Source organism: Herpailurus yagouaroundi, unplaced genomic scaffold (assembly GCF_014898765.1).
Source record: "Herpailurus yagouaroundi ecotype Mexico unplaced genomic scaffold, PumYag 180, whole genome shotgun sequence".
Taxonomy (NCBI): domain Eukaryota; kingdom Metazoa; phylum Chordata; class Mammalia; order Carnivora; family Felidae; genus Herpailurus; species Herpailurus yagouaroundi.
In genome coordinates this window covers 4,461,512-4,478,890 of record NW_024412411.1, presented here as the reverse complement: position 1 = coordinate 4,478,890, position 17,379 = coordinate 4,461,512, and the positions used below count along the sequence as shown (strand labels likewise).

Below are 17,379 nucleotides of genomic sequence, written 5' to 3'. Positions count from 1 at the left end.
GTACAGAGAATGTATTAGTGTTTGCAGACTCTACCTGGGCCCACAAGGAAGTCAAGGGCAATTCTATCATCCATAACCACATTGGCCAGTGAACTGAGGCTCACCCAAATGCCTTCCAGGGCTGAGGTGGTATCATTGTTGCCTTCAGCTAAAGTCAGGGATGAATTTCATATCAACATTTCAAACAGGATGACCCTCGAGATAGGATAACTTCTTGCAGAATGTGCATAAATAAATCAGCCAACCCTCCGGGAAGTTCCCCTGTGTAACCAAAGGCAGCTTCATCTTGGAGGAATCTCTACAGTCATCTGAGGGCTACATGATCTAATGGTGGTTCTTCTTTAAACACTTGAAGGTTGCTTATGACCCTCCCTACGGAACAAGGCACGATGTTTTCAGGGAGGGGGCAAGTTAATGCCTGACTTCCACATAGAAGGTATAGTCCTGAGGTCATATGTGATACCCCTGTTTACAATTGTTGGGACCTCCTAACTGGGACCTATTATCAATTAGGGGACACAGGTTGACAGTGTCACTAATGAGGCCTCCTGATACCTGGTAGGCTTCAGAGTCCCCATCCACTTAAGTATGATTGAAACCAGGCCTTATTTTTGGAAAGACGGTCTGATGGCAGTTGGCCCAAACTGTCCCATATGTCCACACCAACAGTGAGGTGGACCCCATAAGGAAACAGCAATAGCTACAAGAATGGGGGTGACGGAGACATGTAGAGGTTGTGCATTTTACAGAGAGGAATAGGAGCTGCAAGTGCACCTGATGTTTCCGATAAGACTTCTCAGTAGGTTAAAGGGAATGACTATCAAGTTGTGGTCAGAGCCATCTAGTGGGGGATGTCAAACCAAGTAGTCAGTCAAGTTTATGGAGTTTGCAACAGCTTGGTAGAATTGTACTAGGCCATTTTCCTTTCAGAGAAAGGCTCTAGAGGTGACTCTTTTTCCAAATGTCATGATCTAGGACCATGTCAAACCAATGAGAGAATCCAAGTGCCTGAAACAGAATTCAATGAGAACCAGAATTCAATGTGACTAGGCTGCCACCTGGAAGTTGTAGTAACAAGGTGGGCCTGGGGATGCTGTTAGGGCAAATATAACATCATGCCTAACAATGGTCAGGGCTGAAAACAGAATTTTCAGGATAAATCTACACAACACTCTCCAATCCCTCTCATTTTGATCATTACACCATAAGCAGCTATGAGAGTTAATTTTATGCATCGCTTTGACTGGGACACGGGGTCCCCAGATATTTGATTAAGCATTATTCTGGGCATGTCTGAGGATGTTCCTTGATCAGATTACCATTTGACTCAGTAGATCCAGTAAAGCAAACTGCCCTGTCAAAAATAGGTGGGTTTCATCCAATCTGTTGGAAACCTGAATAGGACAAAAGTTGGGGTAAAGGAGAATTCACTCTATCTGCCTGTCTTCAAGCCAGGAAATGAGCCTTTTTTTTCTGGAGAATCTTAATACTGCAGTAAAGACAAAGTGACCACTTTCTGGGGACAGCCACATTCAGTGGCCAAACTGCTTTACAAAGGTGTATTGACCAGGACAAGGTAAGTGAAGTAGTCAGAAATCTTGTGACTGTAGGCTATTTTTTCAGTAGGCTGTCCCAACATTCAACAATAGTCGATACCTGTGGATGGAGGAGTGGAAAGTCAATCAAATACTTTGATTATCAGCCCTCTGCTGTTGAGTGGTTTTCACAATAAAGAGTCACCACTGTCAGAATGTATGTGGTCAAGGAAAACAAAATCATGAGACAGATTAGTTTCAAGATCAAAACAGGGTAGAGTTGGCTGATTGACTAGAACAGCAACACTGTAACCTGAAAAAGTATCCTGTTGAAGCACTATTGGTAACCTCAAGAGGGAACCAAAGGCCTGACAGAGTTAGTCAGCCAGAAGTGGATGGAGGTCATGCCTGGGCTATGTGGCTTCACTCATGGCTAGACTAACAGGACTTTTTTTTTTTCTTTTTTTAATGTTTATTTATTTTGACAGAGAGAGAGACAGAGCATGAGCAGGGGAGGGGCAGAGACAGAGACATAGAATCCTAAGCAGGCTCCAGGCTCTGAGCTGTCAGCACAGAGCCTGACGCAGGGCTTGAACTCAAAGACTGCGAGATCATGACCTGAGCTGAAGTCGGAGGCTCAACCGACTGAGCCACCCAGGTGCCCCTAGACTAACAGGACTTTTAACAGGAGTCACAAACCTGGCATGTAGTGGTAGCCTCTGCACCAGAAGCATAAAACTTTTACTCTGTGCCCAGGCTATGACGGTGCATGTAATGTCATATCTGGTATGATGATGGATACAGGCAATGATGGTGGCAATCTGAGTGGTTACAAGCTCCGTCAGCAATTTGATTCCAGTTGGTCTTCAGTGAATAAGCCCCCACTGTGAGCATCTACATGAGTGATCCAGACAGTTCAACTAATAGCTGCAATTCATTTTTAGTTTGTGGCCCCCAAGAGTGTCTTTAATCTGACAGTCTATGTCTGCCAAGTGATAGACCATAGCCCGAGTCAGTAAAAATATAACATGTTTGGTCTCTAAGGAATGCTTAGGACGAGGGTCATAGCCTTCAATTCAGCCCATTGTGCTGACCAGCCTTTACTGTAGTCAGTTTCCAGAAACATCACTTGACATTGACAGCTCTTAACTTAGCTGGACCATAAGTGAACCAGGCTCAGGCATCTGACTGGGAAAGTCTCTGTAATCAAGGGCCCTTTTGAGCCAGTGGCTTTGCTTCAGGCAGCTGAGTCTTGGAATACAGTCTTTCCAAAGGAGTGGGTATCACTTTTTCAAGTAAAACTAAGATGGGCAGCGGCTGCATCCCCAAAATGCATCATTTCCATTTGACTAGGGAAGGCTGCTGGGCTTTTTGTTAATTTCAAGTTTGAGTTCGTGTAACCCAAAGTGGGGATGTTAGGCCAGGTACCAGGCTTCTACAGGTCGGACATCATTTCAACAATAGCTCAGTAGTAGCCTCCCAGCTGTCCAACTTTTTCAAAGGGTGTACTTGGTGCCTGCAAAGGATACGTGGCACTGCTATACTAGGAAATGGGCTGAATACTCCAGCAGTCACCAAGTTCTCACCTAACTAAAGCTGTTGATTTTCCTTTCTCACCTCTTAGGATTCTGTATTTTGTTATGCTACTCAAGAGGAAACAGGAATCACTTCTCTATAAGCAGTAGTCCCTGAATGGGAGACTTGCAAACTTTCACACTTCAATTTAATGTATAATTGCTGTCAATAACACATTACTGTGAAAGCCATACAACAGTAACACTGAGCCAGTGTAGAGGCTCCCCTACAGTTATTTAGTTTTCCTTTCCTACTACAGACTTTGCCCAAACCCTGCCAGGTGAAGTCAAGCACTTCCCCACTCCCCCCACCAACTACAGGGACTCAGACCAAGCAATCTGAGACCGATATTGCAAGGCACAGCCACGGCCACCAAGAAATCATGTTCCAACCCAAGAGTTCGAGGAAGTCACAGGAGTAGGAGAGGCTAGCCTGCAGGGGGCAGCTGGGTCAGCAGGAAGGTCTTTTCTCTGACTCCTGCTCTGGGGTCAGTGCTGCCTTTTCCCTAGTGTACCTCTTGGCTCTGAGGAGCACCTAGGGTTCAGGGGCTATTTTTTTGTTTGCCCACCTTGCATACTACCATGGATCTGCCCCACAGTCCTTGGTACTTCTGACCATTCCTGTGCCCAGGGCTCCCTGTGCCCATGGGACCAAGTAGGATGGTGACTTAGATGCTTATATTCAGTAGAGTTGTTAAAAGGGAGTCCCTCTCCTCCTCAAAGATCCTGAACATAAATAGCTTCTTTCCTTAAAACAAAGGGAGAAAAGGATCAGGGGTTATAGAGACTGGCCTTGTGTCAGTAAACAAGGTCATGTATTTACTTTCACTTCAAATGGCTACCTGCTTGGTCATAACAAACTCCTAATATATTTGGTCCATTCAAACTCTGTATCTTTATTGCCATTTATTTCACCTTCAGGGAACCCTCTACGCATCAGCCACAGCCATAGAGCCTTCAGCTGGGGCCACAGGCTTACTGCCTTGTTGTCAAAACATTCTTTCCTCCTCCTGTCCAGAAAAGAGTGAACAACAACCTAAGTACCATTTGGGCAATGTGTTTCAATCCTACCTCTTGCTGTTTTGCTTCAAAAATTTCATTAACAGGTGGGACAGTGAAGGACCCTTACCCACTTGCTCAGCAGTATTTCCTACCAGACCCCAGGTTATTTTCTCACATCCTCTCACCCGACCCATGTCCTTTCTCTTGTAGAAAGTCATGGCTACCTGTATCCTGTCCTTGTTACCCAAACTGTCAGAGTAGCCTATGAAAGGGCTACAATTTTATCCTACTTGCAACTAACAGGTTAGACTACTATTTTATCATGGATACTGGTAGAAGACATGAGACTCCCAGATCAAACCCAAAGAACTTTTACACTTACAGGAAACAATGTGAGCAGGTTTGTGCTAGTTCTTCAAGCCCCCCTCCCCAACAAAAGTGACTTGGGGTAGGTCTAGATAGATGGATGCCTACACATGCAGGGGGATGTGTCACAGGAAAAGAACCCTGAGCTTGGGAGATTCAACATTTTTATAGTGCAAAGTAGGGAAGAGACATTACTTCAATTCTCAAGATTGCTTACTGCCAGAACACGAAGATATGCCCCAGGAAGTGGTCAGGGTCTTACATTCACATGTGAGAACACGCAGGGGTGCTCAGGGCTCATGGTAGATTGCTTCTCCTAACAGTTCTTCATTCTCTAGTGGGTCCCCTTTAACAGCATTATAAGCCAAATCCAGGGAACTAAGAGCTTGAATACCACTCAATATTCATCAATGGTTTCCCATTGTCAGAGGGTTTGACACAGGGAACTCTTCCCAAAAGGCCAAAGCTCCCTCACAGGAGTCAAGACCCCCTGTAAAAAGTTCCCAGTCCTTTACTGTGGTCTCTGAACAGATCTAAGCTTGGCCTGATAAATTGTAGGAGGGGTTTGGCTGTTAAGACAACTCAACAGTTGCCATTCTTCCTTAATAGGCATTCTGTATCCGAATCCCTTCTCTCCCAAGCAAACTAGCTGAAGTTTAGAAAATTCACCTGGTTTCTGCCCACAGAAGTAAGGGATTTCCCTCTTTTCATGCTCCTGTAGGGGTGTGTCTGTAACTGCTGTCTGAAAGGAGGAACCTGCTGCCCACTCATGATGAATATTAGTGTCACTAGTTATAATAGGGTGGAGAGCCAAGGCTCCCAGATTAGTGAGGAAATCCATTAATGGTGGGATTCACCGATTGGAAAGTAAGCAACAACCGGGGCACCTTCTGAGCAACTACCGGCCTCTGAACCTATTTTCCCAGTACTCAGAGCTTGCAACCATCTTCTCCAACCCTATTTCTAACAGGGAATAAATTATTTAAATGTATTTATGGATTTCCGGAGAAGACAAAATAGCAGAACAGCATGAAAGTTTTTTTTGTGTCTCGCGTCCGTGAAATACAGCCAGATCAACACTAAACCATCTTGCACACCTAGAAAACTGATTTGAGGATGAACACAACAATCTGCGCAACATGAACCACAAAATTAAGCAGGTACACAGTGCGGACAGGTGAACTGGGGAGGAGAGAGGCCGCAAAGGGCAGGGAGCTGTTTTTGCTTGCGGACAGAGAAGATGGGGGGGGGGGGGGCAGGGAGTATGAGAAAAGCACCCTCCCCCCAAAGCAGCTAGAGAGAAAGTGGAAAAGTGGAAACAGCCGCAGGGACTTAACTAAAAAAGGGAGAAAGGAGAGGGTTTAAATTCCATTAAGGCTCTATAAACAGGGGGAGCAGAGTCTGAAACTCCACAGCTCTATACCTGGTGGTGCTCTGGTGGGAAGGGAGAATCTCCAGGAGCAGAATAGCGTCCGGGAGGTCCACGGGCCACACAGAGAGAAGCAGTTCCATTGCTGGAAGGACATTTGGTAGAGACTGTGTGGCCGGCTGGTCGCAGCAGACCCCAGAGAACACCCACATTCGCTGGTGCTGGAACAAGGTCGTTAAGGGTGAAACCTGGTACCAGATGTATGTTGTGATTTCCCATAATCCCTGAAACGCTGGTGCTATATGATCGTGTTAACTTTTTCTGGGGCAGGCTGGCACCCAGTTGCAGTCTCCGGGCATCGGCAGCAGCACAATCCTGCGAATATTCCTGGGTGTGGCCGGCACTGGCCATTGCTCGGTGAGACCCTCTCCCAAAGGATCTGAGCGGGTCAAAGCCACAGTCCCTCAGAATTGAGGGGTTAGGAAATACAGCCGCATCTGAGGTAAAACCCAGGAGAGGTGCCTCCTGGCAAACTGAAGGCTTGGTCACAGACAGTGTAAAAGCAGGGAGTGGACAGAAGCCGGAGACAAAGGACGGGTGTGCGGTTGCTGGTTGGGGAGAGCACAGAGTTCCCGCACTTGAGACTGAATAGCTGGGCGACGCCATTTTCACTCCTCCCGCGCATGCGCATACCCACCTACAAGCACCATAACAATGCACCCAGTAAGGTAAGCAGTGCCATCTAGTGGAGAATGGAGCTGTTTAAACTAAGCCCCGCCAAACTGGGCCAACCTCACTTTTCAGGAACAACACAAATCTCGCCGCCTGCTTAGTTTATGGACTATAAAGTGCTTCATAGTTTGACCTGTAGGGGAAAACGATGTAGTTTCAATCGTATTTCAGTCTGTTCACTGGTACATCTATTCAAATTTTTTTTTCTTTTTCATGAATACAGAAAGAGAAATTATTTTAATTTTCAGTTTTTATTAAAAATATTCTTCCTTATTATTTTCTACTATATTTTTTACTTTTTTTTATATTTTTCAAATTCTATTTTACTTCCATCATTTCATTTCACGGTATTCATTTTCTCAAATTTTCAAATGTTTTTTCTTTTTTATCCCTTTTTTTCCCTAATCTACTAAACTCCTTTCAAGAACCAGACCACAACACACCTAGGATCTATATTATTTATTTGATTTTGTGTGTGTGTTGTTTTTAATTTTTTAATTTTTTTTTACCTTACCAATTCCTTTTCTTCAAAATGACGAAACGAAGGCATTCAATCCAAAAGAAAGAGCAGGAAGAAATGACAGCTAGGAACTTAATCAACACAGATACAAGCAAGATGTCTGAACCAGAATTTAGAATCATGATAATAAGAATACTAGCTGGGGTCAAAAACAGATTAGAATCCTTCTCTGCGGAGATAAAAGAAGTAAACGCTAGTCAGGATGAAATAAAAAATGCAATAACTGAGCTGCAATCTCGAATGGATGCCACAGCAGTAAGGATATGAGGCAGAGCAGTGAATCAGCATTATAGAGGACAAACTTAGGAAGAATGAAGCAGAAAAAAAGTGAGAGACTAAGACAAAAGACCACAATTTAAAAATTAATCAGTGACTCATTAAAAAGGAACAACATAAAAATCATAGGTGTCCCAGAAGATGAAGAAAGAGAAAAGGGGTAGAAGGGTTATATGAGCAAATCATAGCGGCAAACTTTCCTAACCTGGGGAAAGACACAGACATCAAAATCCAGGAAGCACAGAGGACTCCCATTAGATTCAACAAAAACCGACCATCAACAAGGCATATCACAGTCAAGTTCACAAAATACTCAGGCCAGGAAAGAATCATGAAAGCAGAAAGGGGAAAAAAGCCCTTAACCTACAAGGGAAGACAGATCAGGTTTGCAGCAGACCTATCCACAGAAACTTGGCAGGCCAGAAAGGAGTGGCAGGATATATTCAATGTGCTGAACTGGAAAAATATGCAGCCAAGAATTCTTTATCCAGCCAGCAAGGATGTTATTCAAAATAGAAGGAGAGATTAAAAGTTTCCCAAACAAAAATTAAAGAGGTTTATGACCACTAAACCAGCCCTGCAAGAAATTTTAAGGGGGACTCTCTGAGAGGAAAAAAGATAAAAAAAAAAAAAAAAAGATTAAAAGCAACACAGACTAGAAAGGACCAGAGAACACCACCAGAAACTCCAACTCTACAAGCAACATAATGGCAATAAATTCGTATCTTTCAGTACTCACTCTAAACGTCAATGGACTAACAGCTCCAATCAAAAGACATAGGGTAACAGAATGGATAAGAAAACAAGATCCATCTATATGCTGCTTACAAGAGACCCACTTTAGACCTAAAGACACCTTCAGATTGAAAGTAAGGGGACGGAGAACCATCTATTATGCTAATGGTCGACAAAAGAAAGGTGTAGTAGCCATACTTGTATCCTTGATACTTGTATCAGACAATCTAGACTTTAAAATAAAGACTGTAACAAGAGATAAGAAAGGGCATTATATCATAATTAAGGGGTCTATTCACCAAGAAGACCTAACAAGTGTAAATATTTGTGTTCCAAATGTGGAAGCACCCAAATATATAAACCAATTAACCACAAACATAAAGAAACTCATTCATAATACCACCATAATACTAGGGGACTTCAACACCCCACTTACAGCAATGGACAGATCATCTAAACAGAAAATCAACAAAGAAACAATGGCTTTGAATGACACACTGGACTGGATGGACTTAACAGATGTATTCAGAACATTCCATCCTAAAGCAGCGGAATATACATTCTTCTCCAGTACACATGGAACGTTCTCCAGAATAGATCACATAATGGCACACAAATTAGCCTCAACAAGTACAAAACGACTGAGATCATACCGTGCATATTTTCAGACCACAATGCTATGACACTCGAAATCAACCACAAGAAAAAACGTGGAAAGGTAACAAATACTTGGAGACTGAAGAACATCCTACTAAAGAATGAATAGGCTAACCAAGCAGTTAAAGAGGAAATTAAAAACTACATGGAAACGGATGAAAATAACACCACAGCCCAAAACCTCTGGGACACAGCAAAGGCAGTCCTAAGAGAGAAGTATATAGCAATCCATGCCTTCCTAAAGAAGGAAGAAAGGTCTCAGATATACAACCTAAACTTAACACCTTAAAGCTTGGAGCTGGAAAGTAAAGAGCTGGAAAAAGGACAGCAAATAAAACCCAAAAGCAGAAGGTAGGAAATAATAAAGATCAGAGCAGAAATCAATACTATCAGGGGAAAAAAAAAAAAAAAAAAAAAAAAGAGATCAATGAAACCAGAAGCTGGTTCTTTGACAGAATTAACAAAATTGATAAACCCCTAGACAGTTTGATCAAAAATAAAAAGGAAAGGATCCAAATAAATAAAATCAAGAATGAAAGAGGAGAGATGACAACCAATACAGCAGAAATACAAACAAGAGGAGAATATTATGAGCAATTATACACCAATAAAATGGGCAATATGGAAGAAATGGACAAATTCCTAGAAACCTTTAAACTGCCAAAACTGAAACAGGAAGAAATAGAAAATTTGAACAGACCCATAACCAGTAAAGAAATTGAATTAGTAATCAAAAATCTCCTAAAAGACAAGAGTCCAGGGCCAGATGGATTTCCAGGGATTCTACCAAACATTTAAATAGTTAACATCTATTCTCTTGAAGCTGTTCCAAAAAATAGAAATGCAAGGAAAACTTCCAAGTTCGGTCTATGAAGCCAGCATTACCTTGATTCCAAAACCAGACAAAGACCCCACTAAAAAGGAGAACTACAGACCAATTTCCCTGATGAACATGGATGGAAAAATCCTCAACAAGATATTAGCCAACTGGATCCAACAGTACATTAAAAAAATTATTCACCATGACCAAGTGGGATTTATACCTGGGATGCAGGGCTGGTTCAATGTCCACAAAACAATCAATGTGATTCACCACATCAATAAAAGAAACGACAAGAACCACATGATCGACTCAATAGATGCAGAGAAAGCATCTGACAAAATACAGCATTGTTTCTTGATAAAAACCCTTAAGTAGGGATAGAAGGATCATACCTTGAGATCATAAAAGCCATATATGAAAGACCCAATGCTAATATCATCCTCAGTGGGGAAAAACTGAGAGCTTTCCCCCTAAGGTCAGGAACAAGACAGGGATGTCCATTCTCGCCACTGTTATTCAACACAGTATTGCAAGTCTTAGCCTCAGCAGTCAGACAACACAAAGGAATAAAAGGTATCCAAATTGGCCAGGAGGACGTCACACTTTCACTCTTCGCAGATGACATGATACTCTACATGGAAAACCTAAAAGATTCCAAAAAAAAATTGCTAGAACTGATCCATGAATTCAGCAAAGTGGCAGGATATAAAATCAATGCACAGAAATCAGTTGTATTCCTATACACCAACAATGAAGCAACAGAAAGAGAAATCAAGGAATCGGTCCCATTGACAATTGCACCAAAAACCATAAAATACCTAGGAATAAATCTAACCAAAGAGGTGAGAAATCTATACACTGAAAATTATAGAAAGCTTATGAAAGAAATTGAAGACACAAAAAAATGGAAAAAGATTCCATGCTCCTGGACAGAAAGAACAAATATTGTTAAAATGTCAACATTACCCAAAGCAGTCTACATATTCAATGCAATCCCTATCAAAATAACACCAGCATTCTTCACAGAGCTGGAACAAACAATCCTAAAATTTGTATGGAATCAGAAAAGACCCCGAATAGCCAAAGCAATCTTGAAAAAGAAAACCAAAGTTGGAGGCATCACAATCCCGAACTTCAAGCTGTATTACAAAGCTATAATCACGAAGACAGTATGGTACTGGCACAAGAACAGACACTCAGATCAATGGAACAGAATACAGAACCTAGGAATGGACCCACAAACGTATGGCCAACTAATCTTTGACAAAGCAGGAAAGAATATCCAATGGAATTAAAGACAGTCCCTTCAGGAAGTGGTGCTGGGAAAACTGGACAGCGACATGCAGAAAAATTAACCTGGACTACTTTCTTACACCATACACAAAAATAAACTCAAAATGGATGAAAGACCTAAGTGTAAGACAGGAAGCCATCAAAATCCTAGAGGAGAAAGCAGGCAAAAACCTCTTTGACCTTGGCCGCAGCAACTTCTTACTCAACATATCTCCCAAGGCAAGGGAAATAAAGCAAAAATGAACTATTGGGACCTCATAAAAAAAACAAAAACAAACAACAACAAAAAAAGCAGCTTCTGCACACTGAAGGAAATACTCAGCAAAACGAAAAGGCAACCGACAGAATGGGAGAAGATATTTGCAAATGACACATCAGATAAAGGGTTAGTATCCAAAATCCATAAAGAACTTAAACTCAACACTCAAAAAAACAAATAATCCAGTGAAGAAATGGGCAGCAGACATGAATAGACCCTTCTCCAAAGACATCCAGATGGCCAGCCAACACATGAAAAAATGCTCAGCATCTCTCACCACCAGGGAAATACAAATCAAAACCACAATGAGATACCACCTCACACCTACCAGAATGGCTAACATTAACAACTAAGGCAACAACAGATGTTGGTGAGGATGCGGAGAAAGAGGATCTCTTTTGCGCTGCTGGTGGGAATGCAAACTGGTATAGCCACTCTGGAAAACAGTATGGAGGTTCCTCAAAAAATTAAAAATAGAACTACCCTACACCCAGCAATTGCACTAGCAGGTATTCATCCAAGAGATACAGGTATGCTGTTTCAAAGGGGCAGATGCACTCCAATGTTTACAGCAGCACTATCAACAACAGCCAAAGTATGGAAAGAACCCAAATGTCCATCGATGGATGAATGATAAAGGTGATGTGGCATACACACACACACACACACACACACACACACACACACACAGTGGAGTATTACTCGACAATCAAAAAGAATGAAATCTTGAAATCTTGCCATTTGCAACTACGTGGATGGAACTAGAGGGTATTTTGCTAAAGCAAAATTAGTCAGAGAAAGACAAATATCGTATGACTTCACTCATTACAGGACTTTAAGATACAAAACAGATGAACATAAGGGAACGGGAAGCAAAACTAGTATAAAAACAGGGAGGGTGACAAAACATAAGAGACTCTTAAATATAGAGAACAAACAGAGGGTTGCTGGAGGGGTTGTGGGTATACATTTCCAGCTATAAAAGGGGTATAAGAGGTATACATTTCCAGCTATAAAATAAGTCACAGGATGTAAAGTACAGCATAGGGAATATAGTTAATATTATAATAACATTGTATGGGTTCAGATGGTGAGCACTGAGCATTTCAGAATGTACGGAAGCATCAAATTACTATGCTGTACACCTGAAACATAGTATTGTATGTCAACCATATTTCAATTTAAAAATAAATAAATAAATTGGGGGAAAAATAAATGTATTTATGCATTTCAAACTCTCATTCTGAATCAGGGGCCATAGATAACACCAGACTGTGAAAAAGATCCAGGGCACAAAAAAAGGTTATGAATCCTTGCAATTATTCTTAAAGTAGTTGTCGATATCAGAAGTCATCTGAGTTGAGCACATGTACCTTTGGGCTGGGTTGTTAAGAATATTCTATTTCATGAGGCTGTCAGCAGCAAGAGGATGGATAAGCTCTACAAAGAATATTGTGATTTAGCAGTATTCTCAGGTGGTTTCCATCAGGGAGACAAAGTTTGGGCTAGGGAGAGGAGTGTCTAGCCAGGGGTAAACAGTTGTTGAGAGAAAGGGCTCTCAACTTAGGAGGAACCTGGACCCCCAAAAATACCACTGGTGTTTATTCAAAGGAACTCTGCATTTTCTGCCATTCTATCAGGTTGTTCCGAAGCAAAAAGACTGTTTCTAAAACAAAGATATGTAAAAGCATCAAACATTAAATACATGTTAGCAGTTGAAATTTGCAAATAACATTAGATACCTTTCCCCATTCTCCTCAGTCTTCTATATTTTGGAAGATGCAAGTCCATCCTAGGTGGGTGTGGGGAGTTGACAGCCAGGAGGAAAATGTGATGGGGGTCAGCGTTTCCCAGTGGGAGGGGTGCTGCAGACCTACTCAAGAGGGAGAAGAGCAGCCAAGTGGCACTCAAAATGGGCTGGGGTGACCACTGGCTGCTGTAGGTGCTGAAAGCTGGCGAGAGGTGCTCTGCAGCCCCACAAACGCACGCTGAGGCTTGAGCCTGTTCAAGTGATGGAAACTGTCATAAAATACCACAAGTGGGGCAGGGGGTGGGAAGAGGGGCTGACCAAGTGCAACACATGGCCGGGCTGCTAACCCACTTCTTTATTTAGAAAATCATACTGCCTCAAATGGTTTCTGGAGTCAGGGAAAAAAATCCTTAAGAGATCCAGGCAGCTTATGAAATCTCAAAGTGGGGTTTATGGGCAGATTGAAGGGATTACAGGACTTGCATCTTCATATTCCTAAGAAGTGTTTTCTATGTGGGGCATGTCCGGGGGCAAGGAGCCTAAATCATCTCAAAAGATACTTTTGATCTTTTGATCCAAAACTTCTTTGACAGGGTCAGATACTTCTGAAAGAAGAAACGAGATTTGTTGGAGGTCACAAGTTAGAATAAAGTTGGAAAACAACCCAGGTTTCTGGTCTCTCTCAACTTGAGGACCTACTTTTCCCCCCTCTCCCCTAAACTCACTCCTCCCTTGGAATAGTGAAAAACTAGAAACAAACATATCTTCTAATAGGGAAATAGTTACAATCTTTATACTCTGGTAAATTATGCAACTATTAAAAATGAGTCTGACCTGGGGTGGCTGGCTGGCTCAAGTGGTAGAGCATAGGATTGGTCTTGGGGTCTTGAGTTCAAGCCCCACGTTGGGTTTACTTACAAAAATAAAAATAAAAATTTTAAATAACAAAAAAAAAAAAAAGAGTTTGATTGATATATACTGACAGAGAAAGTGCCTAAGAAATATTAAGTTAAAAACAAAACAAAAACAAACCCAAGCTACAGGTGGGGGAAGAGAGCAGGAAAAAACAAAAACTGTAGAACATATTTCAACATAATTCAGTTTTTGTGAAAAACAAAACAAAACAAAACAAAACAAAACAAAACAAAACAAGACACGGGTCTGTGATGAAAACAAAAAGGTACACCTGGTATGAGAACTCAAAGGAGTCACTGTGGAGAGGGTTATTCCCTAGGCCCACAAGCCCTGGGACCCTTGTGTCTAACAATAATTCCTTCATTGTAAAAATACAATTATCTATTATACACTTTCAAAAGCTCCATAGCTGACAGAATAGGACTATCACCTTAAAAAGAAAGTTAAAAAAAAAAAAAAAGAAGAAGAAGAAAAAAGGAAACTAGAACCTCAGAGAATTACATGACTTACCCAAGGTTTATAAGAGTAAAGAGTATAGAATCCAAGGCTTCAGCTCCCTGTTCAGTGATGTTCCATATTCCCCCCACTGTGTGGCACTATATAGATAGGGCAACATTCCCATAGGAAAATGTGATAAGCGTTAATTTCTTATAAACTGAATATAGTTTTAGGTACTAGGCTCAGCTGGAACTGTACTTTTGTGAGCCAGAGGGACAATATTCCTACAGGTCAAAGGAGTTGGGCAAGTGCTCAGTCTTTTTCCGACTATAGTGGGAAAATACTGGAAAAGATGCCAACTCACAACTCTGGAGCCACACAAACCAGGTTTAAATCCTAGTTCTAATACTAGCTGTGTGACAATTATTCAACTTTTGTGCCTCAGTTTTCTCATCTATAAAATGGGGATAGTAACAGTCCCTACTTCTTGGGACTGCTGTGAGCATTGATGAGTTAATACACGTCAAGTACTTGGAACACTGGCTGGGCACAAAGTACTGTGTCATTACTGTTATCCCTGGAGAGCTAGCAGTTCCTCACCAACAGATTCACATAGGTGTCTGACCAGTAAAACAGCCTAGAAAACAAAAGGAACCTATAGTAGTAAGCCCGTTACCACTTGCTGCTCTGTTCATTCCTTTCATCAAGACTATGACTCCATTTTTTCACATCTTCTTTCCTTTTATTGAAAAAAATTTTAGAAAATGGCAGTTAATAAAGGGCACAAACAAATCGACAGGTACATACTAGTGGAAAACAAGACAATATAAAACTAAAAATGCCACTGGCTTCTTTAATTGGTTAAAAGCACAAAATGTAACAGGCAGAAGGTCTGTTTTAAACAAATTAAAAAGCTGTGGTTTTTTCCCAATTCTCCCCCAAGTCAGATATATACACACCCACAAAAATGGTGTGTGAAGGAAAGCTGTCATACACAAGAAGTTGTATCCTGAATTAAGAGAAATAGCTGTTGAAACAGGAATTAACACAACAAGGTCAGCAATAGGTTAACAATTTTAAAAATTGAGTCTTCAAATGCTGCATGGCACAAAGCTATGTGATATAAAGTACTGCTGGGTAGGAAGAAGTCTGTATGGCTAGCAAAAATGCTTTTCTAGAAAAGCAAATCAAAACAACACGATCAACAGACCTAGGAGGCTAAAGCTAGATATCAGAGCTACAACTTCTCATATCTGAACTAGAATATCCTATTTATCCAGAATGGACTAAAATTTCAGGACAAAACAGGGACATTTTTAACATATCTTACTTTATCCATTTTAAGTTCTCTGCTTCCTTCTCCCTCATCCCGAAATTCAGCATGATCCAGCAGAAAGATGGCTGCTTTTAAAATTGGCTATTTTATTTTTCTTTCTGTGGCAAGACTGTCGTGGAGCCTGGATATTTCAGGCTCATATGCATCCATGACCAGTGTCCCGCTGTGGTCAAAAAACTTAGCAATGGACTTGGTGAACTCGGCCTCTCGCTGCTGCTTTGTTCTTCCACTGATGAAGGTCAACTTCAGAGTATATTTGTCATCAAACCTAAGCAAAGATAAGAAGTCAAAACCCAAACATAGAGATTCAACTAGTAATACTAGAGCATCAACTGTTTTTGAAGAAAGGACTGAGCCCACTACTGGTGCTGGTAGGTCACACACAGATCTTTAAAAAAAAAAAAAAAAAAAAGAAAAAAAAAATTCCAGAGGTTCCTAATTGCCTTCAAGATACAAGTTCTGATTCATTGGTATTACCGTGTCTGCCTTACTGTACACCTCCTTTACCTTGTCATAGACTGTTCAGTTATACAAACCACTCCTCTTACCTCTGGACTTTGCCCTTATTATGCTAGAAGGGTCTTCCTAGTAGACATTTCTCTCCCATCTCACCGGACTAGTTCCCATTTATTAATATTAGGGCATAAAGTTTTCTGGGAAAGCCTTCCCAAACTGGGTCAGATGTCTCACCTTTGTCATACACTGCACCACCAATCGTCAATTCAACTATTAAGCACCTATCAGATGCAAGGTCTAATGATAGCTTCCATGTGGTCAATGAAATTATCTACTGAAAGGATGTTCATGTATCTGTGCTCTTCGCTAACCTCAGAGATTCTTGAGGACAAGAATTCTGTCTTATTTGTTTTCTACTCTTAGTTTAGCACTTGGTAGACAATCAAATTTTTAGGAATAAATGAAGAACTCGTGTTTTCACAGATGTTCACCAATTCTAGGCTGTTCACAACTCTAGTGCTTGTTCTCTATAATCAATCTAGTTCCAGGTTCTACCTTATTCTAGGACAGAGGGTATCTTTTACTATATGAATTCTAGAGATTCTTTACCTACACCTTAAGGTACCTTGAGGTCCTTTGCTATATCCACCAATTCAAAAGTGTTAATAAAAATCAACCTCTGGCAGGCTGACATTCCTCCCCTGACCATGATCTAACAGTTTCTGTCTCCATTTAATTAGGGCACATTCAGTAGATTGTCAAGCTGTTATTATCTTTACGGAAGCAACTGCTTAAGCGTGTTTCTGCATGTTTAAAATAGGAAAACTACCACATAATTTTCAAGATCACTGCCATGGTTAAAACAGTACCTATTATTAACCAGTGCTCAAAAAATCATACCTCAATAAATTATTGTCTAAGAAATAACAATTGTTGGTAAGGATGTGAAGAAAAAGGAACACTTGTGGACTGTTGGAGAGAATGTAAATTGGTGCGGCCACTGTGGAAAACAGTATAGAAGTTCCTCAAAAAATTAAAAATAGAATTATCATATGATCTAGTAATTCCACTACTTGGTATTTGCCACCCCACTCCCCCAAATGAAAACACTAATTTGAAATAGCCCTGTATTTGTTGCTGCATTATTTACAAGAGCCAAGATATGCAAGCAGCCCAGGTGTCCATTAACAAATGAATAGATAAGAAAGTCACAAAAAAGGGATGAGATCCTTTCATTCAGGACAGACAATATGGATGGACTTTATGGGTATTATGCTAAATGGAAAAAGAGGAAGACAAATACCACATCATGTCACTTATATGTACAATCTAAACAAAACAAA

At 41.0% G+C, this 17,379-nt stretch overlaps 2 protein-coding genes across 3 annotated transcripts in view; both read right to left on the bottom strand.

Moving 5' to 3' along the window:
• NEU3 (neuraminidase 3) overlaps positions 1 to 13,802 on the bottom strand; it is a 28,037-nt gene extending 14,235 nt beyond the window's left edge. The window contains exons 1-2 of one of the 2 annotated variants that reach the window (XM_040489349.1): positions 13,452 to 13,802; positions 5,901 to 6,067 (exon numbers count right to left, since the gene is read on the bottom strand). In XM_040489349.1, coding sequence (XP_040345283.1) covers positions 5,901 to 6,058 — 158 coding nt within the window. In that variant the 5' untranslated portion in view covers positions 6,059 to 6,067; positions 13,452 to 13,802. Of the gene's footprint in view, positions 1 to 5,900; positions 6,068 to 13,451 lie in introns of those variants that run through there. The other variant, XM_040489350.1, reaches the window with a different exon arrangement.
• A 1,269-nt stretch (positions 13,803 to 15,071) lies between these two features.
• Positions 15,072 to 17,379, bottom strand: part of SPCS2 (signal peptidase complex subunit 2) — a 27,198-nt gene continuing 24,890 nt past the window's right edge. Inside the window, exon 5 of the mRNA XM_040489360.1 lies at positions 15,072 to 15,848. Coding sequence (XP_040345294.1) covers positions 15,662 to 15,848 — 187 coding nt within the window. The 3' untranslated portion in view covers positions 15,072 to 15,661. The remainder of the gene's footprint in view (positions 15,849 to 17,379) is intronic.